At 41.4% G+C, this 17,637-nt stretch overlaps 4 protein-coding genes across 10 annotated transcripts; all 4 read right to left on the reverse strand.

Annotated features, from left to right (window-relative positions):
• Nucleotides 1–326: 326 nt before the first annotated feature.
• On the reverse strand, nucleotides 327–2,580 carry LOC147207417 (uncharacterized). Its single transcript, XM_086106655.1, has 2 exons — nucleotides 2,117–2,580; nucleotides 327–1,638 (listed from the first exon to the last, which is right to left on the reverse strand). The coding sequence occupies exons 1-2, from the start codon at nucleotides 2,307–2,309 to the stop codon at nucleotides 824–826; spliced, it is 1,008 nt and encodes a 335-aa protein (XP_085962781.1). The 5' UTR covers nucleotides 2,310–2,580; the 3' UTR covers nucleotides 327–823.
• A 322-nt stretch (nucleotides 2,581–2,902) lies between these two features.
• On the reverse strand, nucleotides 2,903–6,783 carry LOC147207418 (uncharacterized). The gene is made up of 2 exons (XM_086106662.1): nucleotides 6,330–6,783; nucleotides 2,903–4,378 (listed from the first exon to the last, which is right to left on the reverse strand). The coding sequence occupies exons 1-2, from the start codon at nucleotides 6,523–6,525 to the stop codon at nucleotides 3,642–3,644; spliced, it is 933 nt and encodes a 310-aa protein (XP_085962788.1). The 5' UTR covers nucleotides 6,526–6,783; the 3' UTR covers nucleotides 2,903–3,641.
• Nucleotides 6,784–7,145: 362 nt separating this feature from the next.
• On the reverse strand, nucleotides 7,146–11,837 carry LOC147207419 (uncharacterized). 7 transcript variants are annotated; one of them, XR_015100412.1, is made up of 3 exons: nucleotides 11,419–11,837; nucleotides 8,169–9,993; nucleotides 7,146–7,486 (listed from the first exon to the last, which is right to left on the reverse strand). XR_015100412.1 is itself a non-coding variant. In XM_086106660.1 (3 exons), exons 1-3 carry the CDS (start codon nucleotides 11,543–11,545, stop codon nucleotides 8,523–8,525), a joined length of 231 nt encoding a protein of 76 aa, XP_085962786.1. In that variant the 5' UTR covers nucleotides 11,546–11,837; the 3' UTR covers nucleotides 7,146–8,522. The 7 variants fall into 7 exon arrangements, 4 of the variants coding, with proteins under 4 accessions (XP_085962786.1, XP_085962785.1, XP_085962784.1 ...); XR_015100410.1 differs by having other exon boundaries at nucleotides 7,146–8,102; XR_015100411.1 differs by having other exon boundaries at nucleotides 7,935–9,993.
• A 2,862-nt stretch (nucleotides 11,838–14,699) lies between these two features.
• LOC147207420 (uncharacterized) lies at nucleotides 14,700–17,065 on the reverse strand. The gene is made up of 2 exons (XM_086106647.1): nucleotides 16,421–17,065; nucleotides 14,700–15,789 (listed from the first exon to the last, which is right to left on the reverse strand). Exons 1-2 carry the CDS (start codon nucleotides 16,611–16,613, stop codon nucleotides 14,855–14,857), a joined length of 1,128 nt encoding a protein of 375 aa, XP_085962773.1. The 5' UTR covers nucleotides 16,614–17,065; the 3' UTR covers nucleotides 14,700–14,854.
• Between the last annotated feature and the right edge of the window lie 572 nt (nucleotides 17,066–17,637).

The raw sequence follows: 17,637 nt of genomic DNA on the forward strand, positions 1-17,637 counted from the left end.
ATGTGGGAGGAAACCGGGGTACCCAGGGAAAACCCACACAGGCACAGGGAGAACATGCAAACTCCACACAGGAAGGCCAGAGCCAGGATCGAACCCACAACCTCTGCACTGTGAGGTTGACGTGCTAAGCACTGGACCACTCTATGCGTGTTCGCCGCCATACTCTGTCAGCGTTTTAATTTCGTATGTGTGTTTGTCCTGTTCAAGACGGCTGAGTATATCGTCTCTTTCTTTTGAACAGTCTTCACTCAAACGGCAGCGGAACTTGCAGAGTAAGTCAAGGCATCACTGTACTGTAAATAAAATTCACTTTTGGAATTGAACTGAACGTTTTCCACAATACTGCAGTTTATTGAGATGCATCAACACTGTACATGCCTTTGATTAAAAGACACAACAGACTGTTTTAAAAGTGCCTCTGCAACAGTATCCAGTACATCACGGCCTTAAAAATGAACGGCAAGGGCTTATCCAAAGACATGACGCAATCTCACATGATTTTCTTTTTCCACGTTTAAGCACCAACAGCTCATATTATATCATTTTATGAATGCTCACATGATGAACAAAATATTTAATAAACTGTATTTTGTGAGCTGTACAATATGAATGGCCAAGAACATAGGTCTTCACCATTGAGTGGTGAAGACCTATGAAAAACATTGTGGAGATGAAAACGACACATAAAATGGTGTAAGATAAAGCATGGTGTTGAGTGATACATGGTAGCAAACAGTAAATACGTTTTCTTCTGAAATAAATTTAAAAATGAAAACACACATGTTAAAAAAAACACACAAACTGTAATCATTCATTTTGAATGTCACAAACACTGAACTCTGTCCTGCTTGTGCCTTCTTGTCACGTGCTTGAGCATCACTGAACGAACACTGAATCGTGCACCGCAGACCAGGCATGGAAACGGCTTCTCTCCGGTATGCGTTCTTGAGTGTATCTTTAAATACCCCTTTTGGGAGAAGGATTTTAAACAGACGGGGCAGCTAAAAACGTCATTCTGATTGTGTGTTCTTGCGTGTCTCAATAAATTTCCCTTTTGGGAGAAGTTTTCACCACACACCAGGCATGAATAAGGCTTCTCTCCAGTGTGTGTCCTCATGTGATTATCCAACGCCGAGCGAACAGTAAAACCTGTGCCGCAGACAGAGCAGGTATATGGTTTCTCACCTGTGTGTGACCTTGTGTGTCTAATTAAATGTCCCTTTCGAGAGAATCCTTTCCCACAAAACAAACAGCTGAAAGGTTTCTCGCCGGTGTGGATAATCATGTGTTTTGTCAAAAGAGACTTGTAGACAAACGTTTTGTCACAATGAGAACATTTCCAGCATATGTTGTCAGTGTGACCTGTCATGTCCCCTTTTGAGTGTTCATCATCAGAGTCAGGAGAGTGTGATGTTGTGTTGTCACTAACGGACACTGGAGTTAAGCGGTTGTCTGCTTGGGATCCACTACAGTGGTCTCCACAGCCTTCTTTTTCTTCATCATCATCATCATCGTCAGTCTTCACAGAAACACAAATCACTGGAATCCCAGTGACATCAGCCTCCTCTTCTTCCTCTTTAATGTAAACGGACTCTTCCTCTCTCACGCTGGGGGGTTCTGGCTCTTCTTCACTGACTCCTGCGAGACACAAGAACACAAACATCTTCGATGAGGAATTGAGCTACACCGTCATAATTCTGCCAGAATCTGTGACGTGTGGGAGTATGGTTGGTATTATGATAGGAAGTAATGACGTACAAATTCTTTGTTACTATCTTTAAGTAGGGGTCAGATAGATGTACTTTACGTAAGTATTTGATGGCAACTTTACCTCAATTTTCCAACCCTGTGAAACGTGAAAAAAAGAGGTTAAGTCAACCGTGATTAAGATCTAGATTGACTGATTGACACCTTGGAAACTCAGAAGGCAGCAAAAACTCGGACAGAAGCGACAAGGAGGATTTGAACCAGGGAGCATGAACGACAATAGTAAGAGATTTGAAAAAGCAAGAAAATCAAATGGAAATACCAATAAATACAAGCACACACGGAACCGACAGTGTATGTGTGTGTCAGCTACATATGAACTAAATCCAAATGATGTCAAGGAACAAACCTGTACTACGTTGTTCATCCTGAGGCTTGAAAACAGCGTCTAGCAGTTGACGCTGTCGCTCGTTCTCCTCTTTTGTCCGAGAAAGTTCCTCCTCGTACCCTGCTATCGTTCTTTCAAAGACAACCAACACTTCTTCGACAGCTGCACTTAGGCGCTGATTCAGCAATGCTCTCAGCATGTCTACTTTACACATTTTCACACGATGATCACAACACGTTACACTCACACTTAATCTTTGTTTAGAAATTTGTTGAAACGAACGCCTCACTAAGTTTGTTTGCAAGCTAGTCAGCTGAGACAGCCAGGGAAGCTACAGAGACGAGTTTATCCGAATACTAATGATGTTTATTCTTTTATAAGAAAGAACAATCCACGCAGAGAATAAAGCAAAACGACGACTAAAGTTGTTCGATATAGGGTTCCTTGTGTTCATCTCAGTTTGTTCGTGTCGCAGTCGCCTTTCAGCTAGCCATCGTCACGTGACTGGCGAATCGCGACGCAATTTACGTCTTTGCCGTGCGTAAGGAACGCAGATTTAGTTAACGTGAATTTTAAAAAATGAGAGAAGTATTTTAACCTGTTAAACATTTGAATATATATCGGATTGTCGAAAACAACCACTCCTCTTTAATTACTAATCAATGGATAAATTAAATCAGATAGAAAAGCATTTCAGATCGTTGCTTTATATGTCAATTGTAATGGAGCCATGAAATGAGCGAGTTTGGAAAAACGACAACATTCTTCACAAAAAATGTTTATTATACTTATTATTATTATTGAGAGGCAACGCCGCCCATCACGGACATATAGTATATGAATAGACTGTCAATGGGCCGGTCGCGGCTGAAGCCAGAGGGCAGCCATCTTACGTTGCCACAGTTTCGAACAGCTTTTTCTTCTCTTAAAACATTGTTATAAGTGCGTGCTTTACGCTAGAACTCCTTTGTGAAGAAATGACACAAAGGAGCCTCTCAAAGACCAAATTTCACTGTTTGCATCAACCATTCAGAGAATATTACCTCGAGATCGTGAATCGTGAGAACCAGAAGTTAGGTTTCCATTTGGCTGTGATTCTTTCCTGATGGGCTTTGTTTTAATTTCATTGTTGATGGCTCTGACAACTTGATGCACACAAATATTTAACTTACACGCAGAGATATACTACATTATAAGAGAATTATTTAAATTGCATTATTAGCGATGAAATGTATTTGTAGCGCTTCTAATTGGTACAACCGTATGCCATACATGGTGGCATTGTTTGCCATAAAGACCAAAAATAACACAAGATCACGGAGAAACCACTGTATTCGAGACTGCATGCAAACATAGTCACTAGTGTCTCCTTTTGGTGTAACATAACCTGTCTTTCAAGTAAATACATCTGTTTTTTGGATCTGTACCAGAACCTTGCTCTCAATGCAGAGCACAGCTTAATGTGATAATTGTTCACTGATTAAGTATGGATATGTGTGTGTGTGAGACACACACACACACACACACACGGAAAAGGTGAACAGCTTCATGGCCCTGTCTCTTTCATCATAGATGCTGAAGGTGGTGACGTTACAAAAGCTTTTCTGCGAGTGTGTCTTCTCATGTGTTGACCAAGTCCGGAATGACAACTAAAACTTGCATTGCATACTGAGCAGTGGTATGGTTTCTCCCCAGTGTGCGTTCGTGCATGTATATTCAAAGTTCCTTTAATTGAAAATCTTTTCCCACACACTGAGCAGCTAAATGGTTTCTCTCCCGTGTGGATCCTCGTGTGTCGGACGAGAGAGTCCTTCAGGTTAAAACATTTGCCACAAATTATGCATGTGAAGGGTTTCTCTCCTGTGTGGACCCTCATGTGTCGGTTTAAATTTGACTTGTCATAAAATAGTTTGTCACACTGTGAGCATTTCACATGTTTGTTGTCATTGTGACATACCAAATCGCATTTGGAGTGTTCATCATCAGTGCAAGGAGAGTGTGACATCATGTCATCACAATCTGAAAGTGGCGCAAGGAGGCTTTCTACTTGTGATCCTTTGCAGTGGTCTCCATCACCTTTTGTCGGCACGGCTTGACTTGAACTGCTGCTCAGAGTCTCATCCTGTTTGTGCAGCTCACTTTGCCCTTTGTCTTCATTATTTTCACTCTTCACAGTGATTTGAATCACTGACAACTTAGTGATATCAGCCTCCTCCACTTCTTCTTTAATGTGTAGAGGCTCTAGTTCCTTGATCCCGTCAACGCCTTCTCCTGTTCCTGCATCTGCAAACGGCATCAAAGTGAATCAGAAAAAAAAACGCATCACTAGTGTCTTATAAGAGATGATATTGAACAGAATTGTTTTTAGTTTGCTCTTTAAGGTTAGGTGGATGCTGATATACACTAATACGGACACAGCCCTGCCTTAACTCAAAAAAAAAGTGAGCAAGTAATTTCTCCTTGAAAAATGTTTAGAAATGCCCATGTTAATAATTTAAACAGTAAATATACTGTAAACTATCATCGCCAAATTATACATTCAAATAATGAATTTGATGCCATTTATTTTCTTTGTTCTCATTCACATCCTCTTCCAACTGTAATTTTTTCAAATATTTCAATCCAAGGTGGGTTTGAACTAATCGCCTGGCATGCGGCACGCCTTGCGTTTTTGAAAAACAACAGTGCAAGGAACAAAGATAACACTAATACAATTATTTGTCTTCATCCCTTGTATTACTGTTTAACTTCATTCCTTGTGATGTTCATTGGACAGAACTTTGCATTTTATAATATTAATTAAATGTTTGGAAGATTCATACTTTATTAATTGTAAAATATTGCAACTTTATTTTTACTCCACCCTCTGGCTCATTTTTATAAAATCATGACGTTTAGTTGTTTGTCAAATTTTGTACATGGAAAATAATTGTTAAATTGAATTGCTTTTTTAAAACTTTAAAATAAATTAACATTATTTGCCACAAACCACAGAACAAAAATATAGAAATTTGGTACGAGTGAGTACTGGTATCAATTCTCAGGCACCAAGAATTGGAACCGAACCAATTCAAATGTGAAAGGTACCCATCCCTAAAATCAGGTTAGCTTCAAGCAGTGGTTCTCAATTATTTTCTGTCATGCCCCCCCAAGGAAGAGGAAAACATCTCGCGCCCCCACCCCCCCGCGCGACTATAAATAGTATCATTTGTCTATAAAATTGTTATAAGTACACCTTTGCATAACACTGTATCCTTATTAACGTATAAGAGAATAAAAAAAGAAAGGAATATGGATCAACTATATGAACCAACTTACAACAAAGAATTGCTTTAGTAACTGGAACAGAAAAGATTTAAAGTGCATCTGAAATTCAAGAATAACACGCCCCATTTTTGAGAAACACTGGCTTGAATTTAGTGTTGTCAACTGTGGCCATGTTGTTCAAAGTATGTCCACTCGCTAACAGAATTTATTCAGAAGTTTCAACATACTCACACAGAGAAAAGAAAAGCATGAAAATAACTTCCCTTGGGTCACCTATTTTTTAAATCCATCCTTTCCAACACTTGTTGCATAAATATAAGCCATACTAAACTATGATGATTTTACACCCAGGAATAGTGCCCAGCCACATATAGACAAACAAGCAGTCAAACATATATTCACATTTATGGCAATATTCATCTTCAATCAAGCTAATATCCATATTTTTGGAATGCGGCAAGAAGCCAGAGTACCCACAGAAAATCATTGCGACTAAGGGAAAGAAAGGAGAACAACACAGGAAGGAAGAGATTCTAGCAAGGAACCTTTCAACTGAAAGACCCATATGCCACTAGTCCACCTGTTTTTGCTTTCAACCAGTGGCACCTTTACGTTTTATCAGCATCTACTAGTGGAACCACTTGGTGTTCCGGCCTAGTGTTTCCCAACTTTTAATGAGCCAAGGCGCATATTTTACATGAGAAAGATCTCCGTTCACCCCACCTGTCGTTTTTTCTGTCATATGGCTTCTCTGCGTCATTGAAAAGGTACTTACCCTGATTTAGCTCTACGTGTTTAAATAAAGGTTTAGGAATTGAATTCTCACCATACATAAACATACCTTCCGGTTATGGCGAACAGTTTAGTCATGCGCAGTATCGCTTAGCTTCATTCTACCGAAGGCCGGAGGTGAGGCCTTCAGAGCATTAATATAAAGGTGGCTTGTAATCAAAACAAAGGCACCGACCTTCTCTGTGCAATTCATCTTGAGTCTTCTTGAAAACGGTGTCCAGAAGTTGGCGTTGTCGCTCGTTCTCCTCCTTTGTCCGAGAAAGTTCCTCCTCGTACTCTGCTATCGTTCTTTCAAACACTCCAAATATTTCTTCCACGGCCGCACTGAGTCGCTGACTCAGCAACGCTCTCAGCATTTCAACTTGACACATTTTCACACTAACACACTATGTCTTCTGCGCAAAGTATGTCCCTTCCTTCCGCGTCTTAGTTTGCAACTCGTTGCTAGCATGCTAAGATAGCTCGAGGTGCACGAATCCGACTCTAATTTTTAGGCACTAAGTATGAACGACGTTAACGTAGACATGATATGGTAAGAGATTGATGCGAGAAAGAGAAGAACGTGCACTTAAACTTGGGAACAGCATCTCATTCGCTTCGCTTTCCTTTTTGCTCCGCCTATAGGCAGAGCAAGCATGACGTCATCACTGCTTCCTCACAATACAAAGGTGGAGGGTTCGATTCCGGTCTCTGGCCTTCCTGTGTGGAGGTTTCATGTCCTCTCCGTGTCTGCATACTCCGGTTTCCTCCCACATTCCAAAATCATGCATGGCACGTTAATGGAAAACTCAAGAATCGTCCCGAAGTGCGACGTCAGTGTGAATGGTAGTTTGTCTGTGTGCCCTGCAATTAGCTGGCAACCAGTTCGGGGTGTTCACAACTTTAATGATCATAGCAACAGGTACATGAATAGCGGAGCTCAATCAAGAATGTTTGTCAGGTTTGTCCAATTTGACACTCAGGAATAAAACACAAGGAGGAGACAGGAGACTCAATTCTGGTACCAGGAGGGAACGAGGAGAAGCGTTCGGTTTCAGTTCTCGGCACGTCACCCCTCACGATCTCCTCCTCCCCCCCCCCCTCATTTATTGGGAAAGCTACTACATAGGTGTGTCCAACCTAAAGGGTGGGGGCTGTTGAACACACACTGAACTTGTTTGACTATGTGTGTGTATGTGAGTGCAAATGACGTACATGTGTGCAAATGTCACAAAAACATCACGTTGCAGCTGGTGTTGATGGCTCCATTCACTGTTCACCCTTGCTCACTGTTTAGTCTTAACAGTTATCTCTTCCCAACCACGTCCTCGGAAAGGTGGTTGCGTCCCTAACCTTTCACACAGTGCACCAAGCATTCTTGATTATAAAAGTGAGTACATAATAAAGAATATGTAATGATTATAGGTGTGAGTAAATAAAGGATATATCTTTATTAAAAGCATAAGCGTTCTTCATTGCAAGCAAAATCAATTTATCATGACAGGCAGAAGCATTCTTCTTTGCGAGCATAATCAATCAATCGAATAATATGCGAATGTATGATTACTAAAAATAATCAATCCAACATTCCCCCCTGTTCATCCTACATTTGCTCATATCATCACACAGAACCTTCCCGACGGACTTTATTCAGTGGAGGCATGCACATGCAACATAGGTAGACCCAGAGGTTGAAGAGAAAGAGGTTACCACCAGATCAAAAATCAAACTGAAAAAGAACCCAGGAAAAGATGGCGAACATTGACCACAACATCCTGATATCTAAATGAAAACAAGTCACCATAAGCCGAGTTGTTTTCCACATCAGAATCACTGCCATCCAAAAGTAACAGCAGAGGGTGCATTCCATTCAATTTAGACGTCGTGGGTGCCACAACCGTAGTGATAAATTGGATAAGCAGAGCTTTTGATACAGGGACCGCAGCAAATCCACACAATGTCGAGATAGCTGAGAGAAAAGAATTTGAAAGATCAAGACATAACACACCAATATGTTACGTGACAAAGGTCTTACTCCATAACTCTGATGACAAGGGCGTGGTCACGCCGGAGCGTTCCGGATCAGTGTTGCGGGGCCCTCAGGGCGTGGTTGAACAGCACCGCTCACCACATACCGCACACGCTCGATTGGCCCCAGCCAAGAGCACATTGACCGCTATGCAGTCCCGGAACACCATCAGAGAGATGACTGTCAATTGCTGTTTTACTTCCAATCGCCAAAAAGGCTTCCACAGTATAATTTGCAAGCTTCTGGACACTGTAGTGGAGGTAGCAGATCCCGTCAGCACGTTTACAAAAATGGACCCCAATCGTGCAGCAACCTGGTTAACCAATTTATACTCATCTGGTACGCCGCGAGGAACCCCAATTACACCAACGTAGGGGGAATCTCAAATATCCTCTCCTGTGGACGAAAAACAGTCATTGGTAAAAGCAGTGACACCAATGCGCAAACACCAGTGACAACCCTTAAAGCAGAGCAACAATAATAATAATAATAATAATAATACATTTTATTTATAAGTGCCTTTCAAGACACCCAAGGACACTTTACAATAACAAAAAACACAAAACAATACGGTGTTCATGAACAAGAAATCAACATTGATTAAAGACTTTGTCATAAATTCAACCGGGTCCCACATTTCAGACCTATGCCTTCAGTGGGGAATAAAGTAACCTCATCCCCTTATTAATACCACCAGACTGTGGGCAGATCATAATGATTGCACATGACTGGAAGCTGGGCAGCCAAAGACACTCACTAGAGAATTGAGAAAATACACTGTTGTCAAGAAATGAACATATTTTCACCAAGGTTGTAAATGTAAGTCAGTGCCACTGATGGTGTTGAGGCCATCAGAGACAGCCGACCTGGCCCTGACTTCCCACCATTGTAATTTATTCATGATCACGTATCCATTCGATCACACCCACTCAAACTTCAACACAGTTTATCAAAGTTCTGCAGATTCATTTACTGCTGCATTTGTCAACAACACAAGTGTGTCTCTTAACCTGATACTTTTGAGGGAATCTTTTATCACACACGCTGCAAGTGAATGGTTTCTCACCAGTGTGCATTCTTATGTGTCTTGTCAAAGCGAGTCTCTGAGAGAAACATTTACTACAAACCGAGCAGGAAAATGTTTTTTCTCCAGTGTGTTCTCTCATGTGTTTAGCCAAACTTGAACGTTCACTGAAACTTAAGGTGCAGACTGAGCAGTCAAAGGATTTCTCTCCGGCGTGTATTCTTGTGTGTCTGTTCAAATGTGCTTTGCGAGCAAACGCTTTACCGCAAAAAGGACAGGCAAAAGGTTTCTCCTCGGTGTGTGTTTTCATGTGATTTGTTAAATTAGTCTTTTGACTTACTCGAAGACCACACACTGAGCAGGAAAAAGGTTTCTCTCCAGTGTGTGTTCTTGCATGTCTATTCAAGTGTGCCTTACTCGCAAATCTTTTACCACAATCTGAACAGCTGAAAGGTTTCTCTCCAGTGTGGAGCATCATGTGTCTTCTCAGATTTTTTTTCGCAGAGAAGGATTTGTCACACAGAGAACATTCCCACTGTTTGTCATCAGTTTGACATTTCATATCAGCTTTTGAGTGTTCATCATCATCAGAGTCAGACATTTTGTTGTCACTGTCTGTTACAGGAGCTAAGAGGCTGTATGCTTGTGATCCTGCACATTGGTCTCCATCACCTTCCTCTTCATCATCATCATCACCTTCAAACTTCACAATGACACAAGTGAATGGCAACTTGCTAACATCAGCCTCCTCCTCTTCCTCTTTAATGTGAGGGCGCACTGGTTCAGGATGAAAATCTTCACTGACAACTGCAAGACACAAGAAGACAAGCATGTGGTTTGGCAAAGTCGCACACTGCTTAGGGAAGTCTAAATGTTGTGACTTCGATGTTGTGTCTTATTGTTTAGACAGACACCACCTAATTTATACTACAATCATCTGGACATACGGACTGTCATCTTTGCTAAAATGTTTGTTTACAATACTTCAAGCCCTATTCTGTCAAATTCCTGCCGCGCCATCCCCACAACATCAGTTGGGGAACATAGATTAACTGCATATTTTTAAATTTTAGAGCTGCGAACAAAGGATTATTAAAAAAAAAAAGAAATTAATCTTTCAATTACTTATTTGATTGATGCATCAGATGAAAAAATAAATTATATTCAAATTTCCATCCCTTTATTATAATAATAATAATAATAATACATTTTATTTATAAGCGCCTGTCAAGACACCCAAGGACACTTTACAATAACAAAAAAACACAAAACAATACGGGTTGAGCAGCGGCAGCCAAAACGCGCCAGCGTTCACTCAACCCGAAAGTCAGAAAGGAACCACAAGGGAGGGAGAGGGGGAGAAAAAAAAACCACGCTCGAACTACCCTCATTTTGAGGATAATTTGAGTGAGGCAAAAAACTCCTGCACAAGCATATGACAGTTACAACAGGTCACAAGACATAAACAATGAAGACGGTGAAACAAGGGAATGTATGAGGGAGGGGGTGATGGTGGGGGACTAGCTTCCGTGCATACTTTCATCAGGGGAAGGTCGAGATAGCAGATGTTGTTTTGGTAGCAGGCTGCCCAAGAATTTAAGACAGCCTTGAGTCCGTGGCTTATGTCTCTTTAGTGGCATCGATCAGCCAAATCCGTGATTTCAGTCAATATTTGAGCAATGTCCTGTTATAAAATAACAGGACATTGTTTTGAATTCACACTGCAGAAAATGCACAAACATAACGTACATTATGATTCAGTTCATGGTTTGGTCTGTTGCATGTGCAGTGTTAAGGGAAAGAGGAGAGGACACTGCACACAGTACAGTTGGCTGCAGGCTGCAAAGTACGATTCTTCCTACTCCCTTGAACATAATAACTGTGTTGTATGAAGATTGATTTCTTTCTTTTTTTATCTACCTTATTTTCTGTCAAATTATTACTGTATATATGTTTTATGTTCAATAAACAAACAAACCAAACCAAACCAATCTGCGGGTGATGTGTGATCGCAATGAGTCATTGATCGACATATGCCGATCACGTACTTTCCTACAGAAGTCGGCCAATCCCGGTTGGTGGCAGACTGTAAATGTTTGTCAGTAATTATTATCAAAGACACAAAGTTAACAGTGGGGAATGGTTAATTTTGTCCTATACGTACGTCACTCTCGGGTGTCCTGTTGACTTAGTTCATAAATGTTGACTTTCGGTACAAGTGAACAAACCTACCTGCCCTGTGTGAGTCATCCTGAGGCTTGTTGAAACCAGCGTCAAGTAGTTGCCGTTGTGGCTTGTTCTCGTCTTTTGTTTCAGAAAGTTCCTCCCCGTATTCCTCTTTGACACTTTTTGCACACATTTTCAGACGACCATCACAATCACTTGATATTCACACTTGATTTATGCATCTCAACGTGTCACGAACAAACGCGTCTTTTGTGAGTGACTAGCAGGCTAAGCTAAGGTAAACAGGAGAATTCGCTTTAACGTACACCGACGCGTGTTTATCCGCACACGAGTATTTAATAAAGGCTGCTGTACTGATGGGACGTCATGTGTGGAGGCTTAAGTATGTAGAGTACTAATTCAGGAAAATTATTTCGTGAAGCGGATTTGGTTGATACACGGAAGCAAAGCTGTAAAGGAAGCAATACGGCAACTCCACTTGGACAAATTAAACAGCAGCGTCCCATCAAACGAAGGCACTCTAAAAAAACAAACAAACAAACAAACAAAAAGACTCGTTATCATCAGAGCTCTGATGGTCTATACTATGAGGTCCTCTTGTGGCCGAAAAATCTTACCAAAATGACGGCTGCAGCAGAAATGCCTTGTGACGCGATGACCTAGTAAATTAAATATAAGGATCGGAACAAAAATACTATGCAATAAAGAGTCAACTAAAACGGACTTTTTTTGTCAGAAACTCAGCCAAACGTAACAAAATGTGTAAGCGTGGGGTGTTAAAAAATGAAAACTAACCACTCTGTTGAGCTTCTACAAAGTCCTTTATTTTAATAGCATTTGTTCAATATGCCGGGTCCAAATTTTGGTATGGTTAATTGTTATTTCTCAATTAATTTACTTTTCTTTGTACAAATAACCATGCATTCATTCACACTCCTGCACATGGAGAGGATCATGTCATTTGCTGGTGGAACAAATCCACAGTCAACACACCTGTCTACCAAGAAATGTTAGAGCACTTAATGTTTACGTCTGCTGGCAAGCTTTTTGGAGACAATTTTATTTTCCAGAAGGATTTGGCACCTGCCCAGAGCCAACACTACCAATACATCTCCCAATGGTCAAGAAATAACAGTACTTGATTGTCCAGCAAACTCGCCTGACTTGAACCCTGTTGAAAATGTTTGGGGTATTGTCAAGAGGAAGATGAAAGAACAGAAACCTTGATATGAAGACTATTCTGAAGGCCAGTAAAGCAACTTGGACTCCTATAACACTGTCAAAGGCTGACCGCCTCCATGCCATGCCACCTCGATGCTGTCATTTATGCAAAAGGAGGACCAACAAAGTACTGACGGCATAGTACTTGAATATACTTTACAGAAGGCCAACATTTCTGTGTTTAAAATGCTTTCTTGTTTGACACATGATAAAAATTCTCATTGTGTCTTTCTGCCATAATCATCAAAATCGAAACAAATAAAGGCTTGGAATATTTCACTTTGTGTGTGGTGAACTAATACAACATACATATTTCACTTTTTGAAATAAATTATTCAAACAAACTGACTTTCCTCATGCTATTCAAACAAATTTGGCACACATCTGAAGAGATACAGGCCACGGACTCAAGGCTGTCTGAAATTGTTGGCGGCCCTCCCTCCAAAACAAACAACGCTATCTGGCTGGATGGAAGTATGCATGGAATCTAGGGCCCCCACCATCACCCCCTCCTTCTCAGCCATGGACTGATAAGCTGGGACTGTCTTCATGAGCAGACCTCGACGAAGCAGCTATGACCTGTACACGCATACACATACACAACTGGACAACCACACGCGCATACACATCCTTATTATCACAGTCTTCATCGCTCCGATTCTTTTCCCCCGTGACGTGGTAGGATCTGCAGAGCGCTCGTGTGTCCGTGCAGCTGGTCAGGACCGTCGCGGTCACCCCCCCCCCCTCCCCCACCCCATCCCCCATTCATCCTGCCCCTTATTACATGTTATGTCTTGTGACTTGTTGTAACTGTCATATGCTTATGTATGTGCTAGGGTCTTTTTTTATCCTGGACTTAAATTATCCTCAGAAGAGGATAGTTCGAGCGTGGTTTTTTTCCCTCTCCCTACCCAGCGTTTTCCTTTCTGAATTCTGACTATAATTTCCCCATTGCGGGACAAATAAAGGGATATCTTATCTTATCTCTTTACACCCTAATTGGTGGAAAGTGGGCCTGACCAGCAAAGTTGGAACACAAAGAATAAAAGGAACAAAAAGGTGGTGTTTTCCGCCACTGTTATAATGCAAAGCAATCCTGAGCAAAATCTTTACATTTTGATCAACTGTTCTTTCGGAATTAATAAAGAACAACATCAGAATTCTCAATTTGTTGATTGACTTGAATGAAGCGAACATGCATGTTTTGGGAATGTGGAAGGATTTTGGAAAAAATACGGTCTCCAAACTGATAAATCCTGGACCAGCTCTCATGCTTATCTGCACACCGTTCACTTCCTGGTTCCCCACCAGTCATCTGCCACTCCCTCTAGGGCATTTATTTCATAACATCTCTTAGTTATGAGTGATGATGTTGTTCCAAAGTCTATTCTAAGTCCCACAACTTTATTTCCCTCCAGCACACTTGTGGTTTTTTTTTTAGCTTCTCCTTCCGAGAGAATAGCTTCTAATACACGCTGCAACTGAACACTTTGTCCCCAGTGTGAGTTCTTATGTGCCTAGCCAATGTTGAGCGATCAGAAAACTGTTGTTGCATACGGAGCAGGCAAAAGGTCTCCCTCCAGTGTGTTTTCTCATGTGATTTGTTAAACTAACCTTTTGAGTTACTCTCAAACCACACTGAGCAGACAAAAGGTTTCTCTCCAGTGTGTGTTCTCGTGTGTGTTCTCATATTTGACCTGAATGAGAAGCATTGGCCACACAAAGAACATGTAAACGGTTTCTCACCGGTGTGTGTTGTCTTGTGTTGAACCAGTGCTGAATGATCACGAACTCTTGTTGCAGACTAAACACAAAAGGGGGTTTCTCTCCAGTGTCTGTTCTTGTGTGTGTTATCAACTTTACCTTTTGAGAGAATGTTGTATTGCAAAACAAGCAATAAAAATGTTTCTCTTCTCTGTGCTTTCTCATGTCCTTTCACGTGTACTTGGTACCAGCAGTTTTGTCGCACTGAAGACATCTTAAGTGGGTATTTTCCGTGGGACATGTTACATCACCTTTAACCAGAATAATACAAAACACTGATGATACAGACAAGGAAATAACCTTTATTGTATAACATTCTGTTTGAAGCGTATCCACGGGTAACAGCTGCAGTATCACTCACACACACACACACACACACACACACACACACACACACACACACACACACACACACACACACACACACACAAACACAAACACGATGGCAGAATCACATTTTGTGCAGCAATGTTAAAAATGTCAGTCTCATTCAACTTTATTTCCTCCCAGTACACTTGTGCTGGTTCAGCTTGTACTTACGAGAAAATCTTTGATCACACACGCTGCAACTGAACAATTTCTCCCCCGTGTGCGTTCTCATGTGTCGAATTTGTGAGGAGCGATCGGAAAAACATTTCCTGCAACTTGAGCAGGAAAATGGTTTCTCACCAGTGTGCGTTCTCATGTGGGTTATTAAACTAGCCTTTTGATTTACTCTGAGACCGCACACCGAGCAGGCAAAAGGTTTCTCCCCTGTATGTATTAACATGTGCTTCACCATATTTGATCGCACTGAGAATCGCTGACCACATACTGCACACGCAAATGGCCTCTCACCGGTGTGTGTTCTCATGTGCGCTGTCAAAGTTCCTCTGTACTCAAATTCTTTAAAACACACTGTGCAGGACAATGGCTTCTCTCCAGTATGACTTCTCGTGTGTCCTTTCAAATCAGTCTGGTTAGGGAAATCGGTGTCATATTCATGACATGTCAAGTCATTGTTATCACTGTGAGTTCTCATGTGTCTTTTGAAAGAAGACTTGCAGTCAAAGGATTTGTCACACTGAGGACATGCCAAAACTTGGTTGTCAATGTGATATGTGGTACCACCCTGAGAATGTTCATGACCAATGTCAGACATGTCGCCACGATTTGAGAGTGGAGGTAGCCAGCTTTCTGCCAGGGATCCACCACGGTGGTCTCCATCAACTCCCGTTTTCAAGTGGTGACTTGAGCTGCTGCTCGGAGGCTCCAGCACTCTGTTCTCACCTTTGGCTTCAACCTCACTCGTCAAAGGGACATCTATCAATGGCAACTTGATGATATCCTCCTCCTTCTCTTCCTTTTTAATGTTGAGATGTTCTCGCTCTTGCTGGCCCACCCAGGAGCTCCACTCTTGCTGCTCAGAAGGAAGATTTTCTTCACTGATGTCTGCAGGGCATGAGAGGCCAAACACAGATGGTTTGGAAAAGTCATTCAAGTTTGTTTAATTCGTTGTTATTGAACGCAAACTGAATTTGTGCATTTCTGCCATCTGGAATGGTAACTTCTTTAGCTTACAGACAGAGCATTCATTAACATTAATTGTACAATTCATTGTTTTTGTTTCATTTACTACAACATTTACTGTTCAAGGTCACAGCCTATCCTGGGTGACATCAGGCAAAAAGCAGACTACACCCAGGACAGGTCGCCAGTCAATCACAGGGCACAGTGAGATACAAACATCCACTCTCATTGACACTGTCTCTTAGTTGGAATTAGTGGAGGCTGGCGTGAACGCAGTCCCTGGGTAGACCAAACACAATGCCCAAGTAATTCGAGTTAAACTCACCTAGCTTCACAAGATGCTGCCTTTTGGTTCAATAAATTCTGAGGTAATTCAATATGATCCTTGTGTCAGAGCGTTCGAAATGATTGAGGAATCGATTACGATTCATGGTATCGAAAGCTTTCCTTGCTTTTCCGATTGAATAAGGGTAAAAGAAAACCGCCCAAAATAAGAATCGCGTCAAAACGTTCAATGAATAGCGTTATTAAGATATGAAGTTAATAAACACACCTGTTACGTGTAACACGTTTTGCTTCTTGACAACAGCGTCCAACAGTTGACGTTGTCGCTCGTTCTCCTCTCTTGTTCGACAAAGTTCTTCCTCGTACTCTGCTATCGTCCTTGCAAAAACTCCAACTACCTCCTCGACAGCTGCACGTAGGCGCTGATTCATCAATGCTCTCAGTATTTCTACTTTACACATTTTCAAACGATAAACCCAGTACTTTTACACTCAAAGCGGAGCTCTGTTTATTGTCCACGTCTTCGTTTGTAGCTCCGACGGAAAAAGAGGACACAAGATGGCGCCGTGAGGTGCATCAGAAAAAAAAATCGAGCATTTACTCCTGCCGCGGCATATATTCGCGGTCATAAATTTTACACAAGAGCGGGTGATCACAAATGACGGAGCTGACATCTTTAACCTGGAGTCCTCGGCTAACCCGGAACATCTGTTGCAAACCGTATGTTTTTTTTTTCATGTCGTTTGAACAGTACAATCGCATTTTTGTTCTATTCTGACCTGGGCCTCTTTCGTATGTACATATACATCAGATATGTATGTGATGTCAAACAAAGGATTTATTAATTACATGCAGCAATTAACTGACGGTATATTTAGGAGACATCTGCGTTACGTCATCATTAGTAGACGTCACCACGATATAAAAAGATCGAAAAGCGTCTTTCCCCCAAATATTTCTACTTCCTCCCTCAGCACTCCTCTGTTGATATAAAATGATAAAAAGAGGGGACCCCTACAAGCTGGACCATATTTACTTCCGTAAAAAATGCAGCGTCTCTGGCTCGACGTCGTGCTTTGTGCGCATGTGTGGCACGTCAAGGACGCCCTCGTTTCACATGAGAAGTCGCGTTTGTTCTGTAATGTGAACGTCGAGTACAGTAAAAAAAATCGGATTTTACAAAAAATACGAATTTGGCATCACGCCCTGCAAGGTGAACGCAGCTTTGTTATAAAAGTTAGACAAGGTCTTACAGGCAGCGATGTTCCAATCGAGATGGAAACGTTGCACCCTAAAAGCATACAGTCATGCTCAAAACATTTTAAAACTATGTATGCGTCAGCATAACAAAATTGCACCAAGCAACACTTACAATATAGCTTTATCACCGTTTTCAAGCGACTATCTTTTCAAATAGCGATATCAAAACTGAATATTTTATTGAACAACTGACGCCTAATGGGTTATTAATATGCATAATCTTTT

Source organism: Hippocampus guttulatus, chromosome 3 (assembly GCF_054856545.1).
Source record: "Hippocampus guttulatus isolate MCC_2025c chromosome 3, RoL_Hgut_1.0, whole genome shotgun sequence".
NCBI lineage: Eukaryota > Metazoa > Chordata > Actinopteri > Syngnathiformes > Syngnathidae > Hippocampus > Hippocampus guttulatus.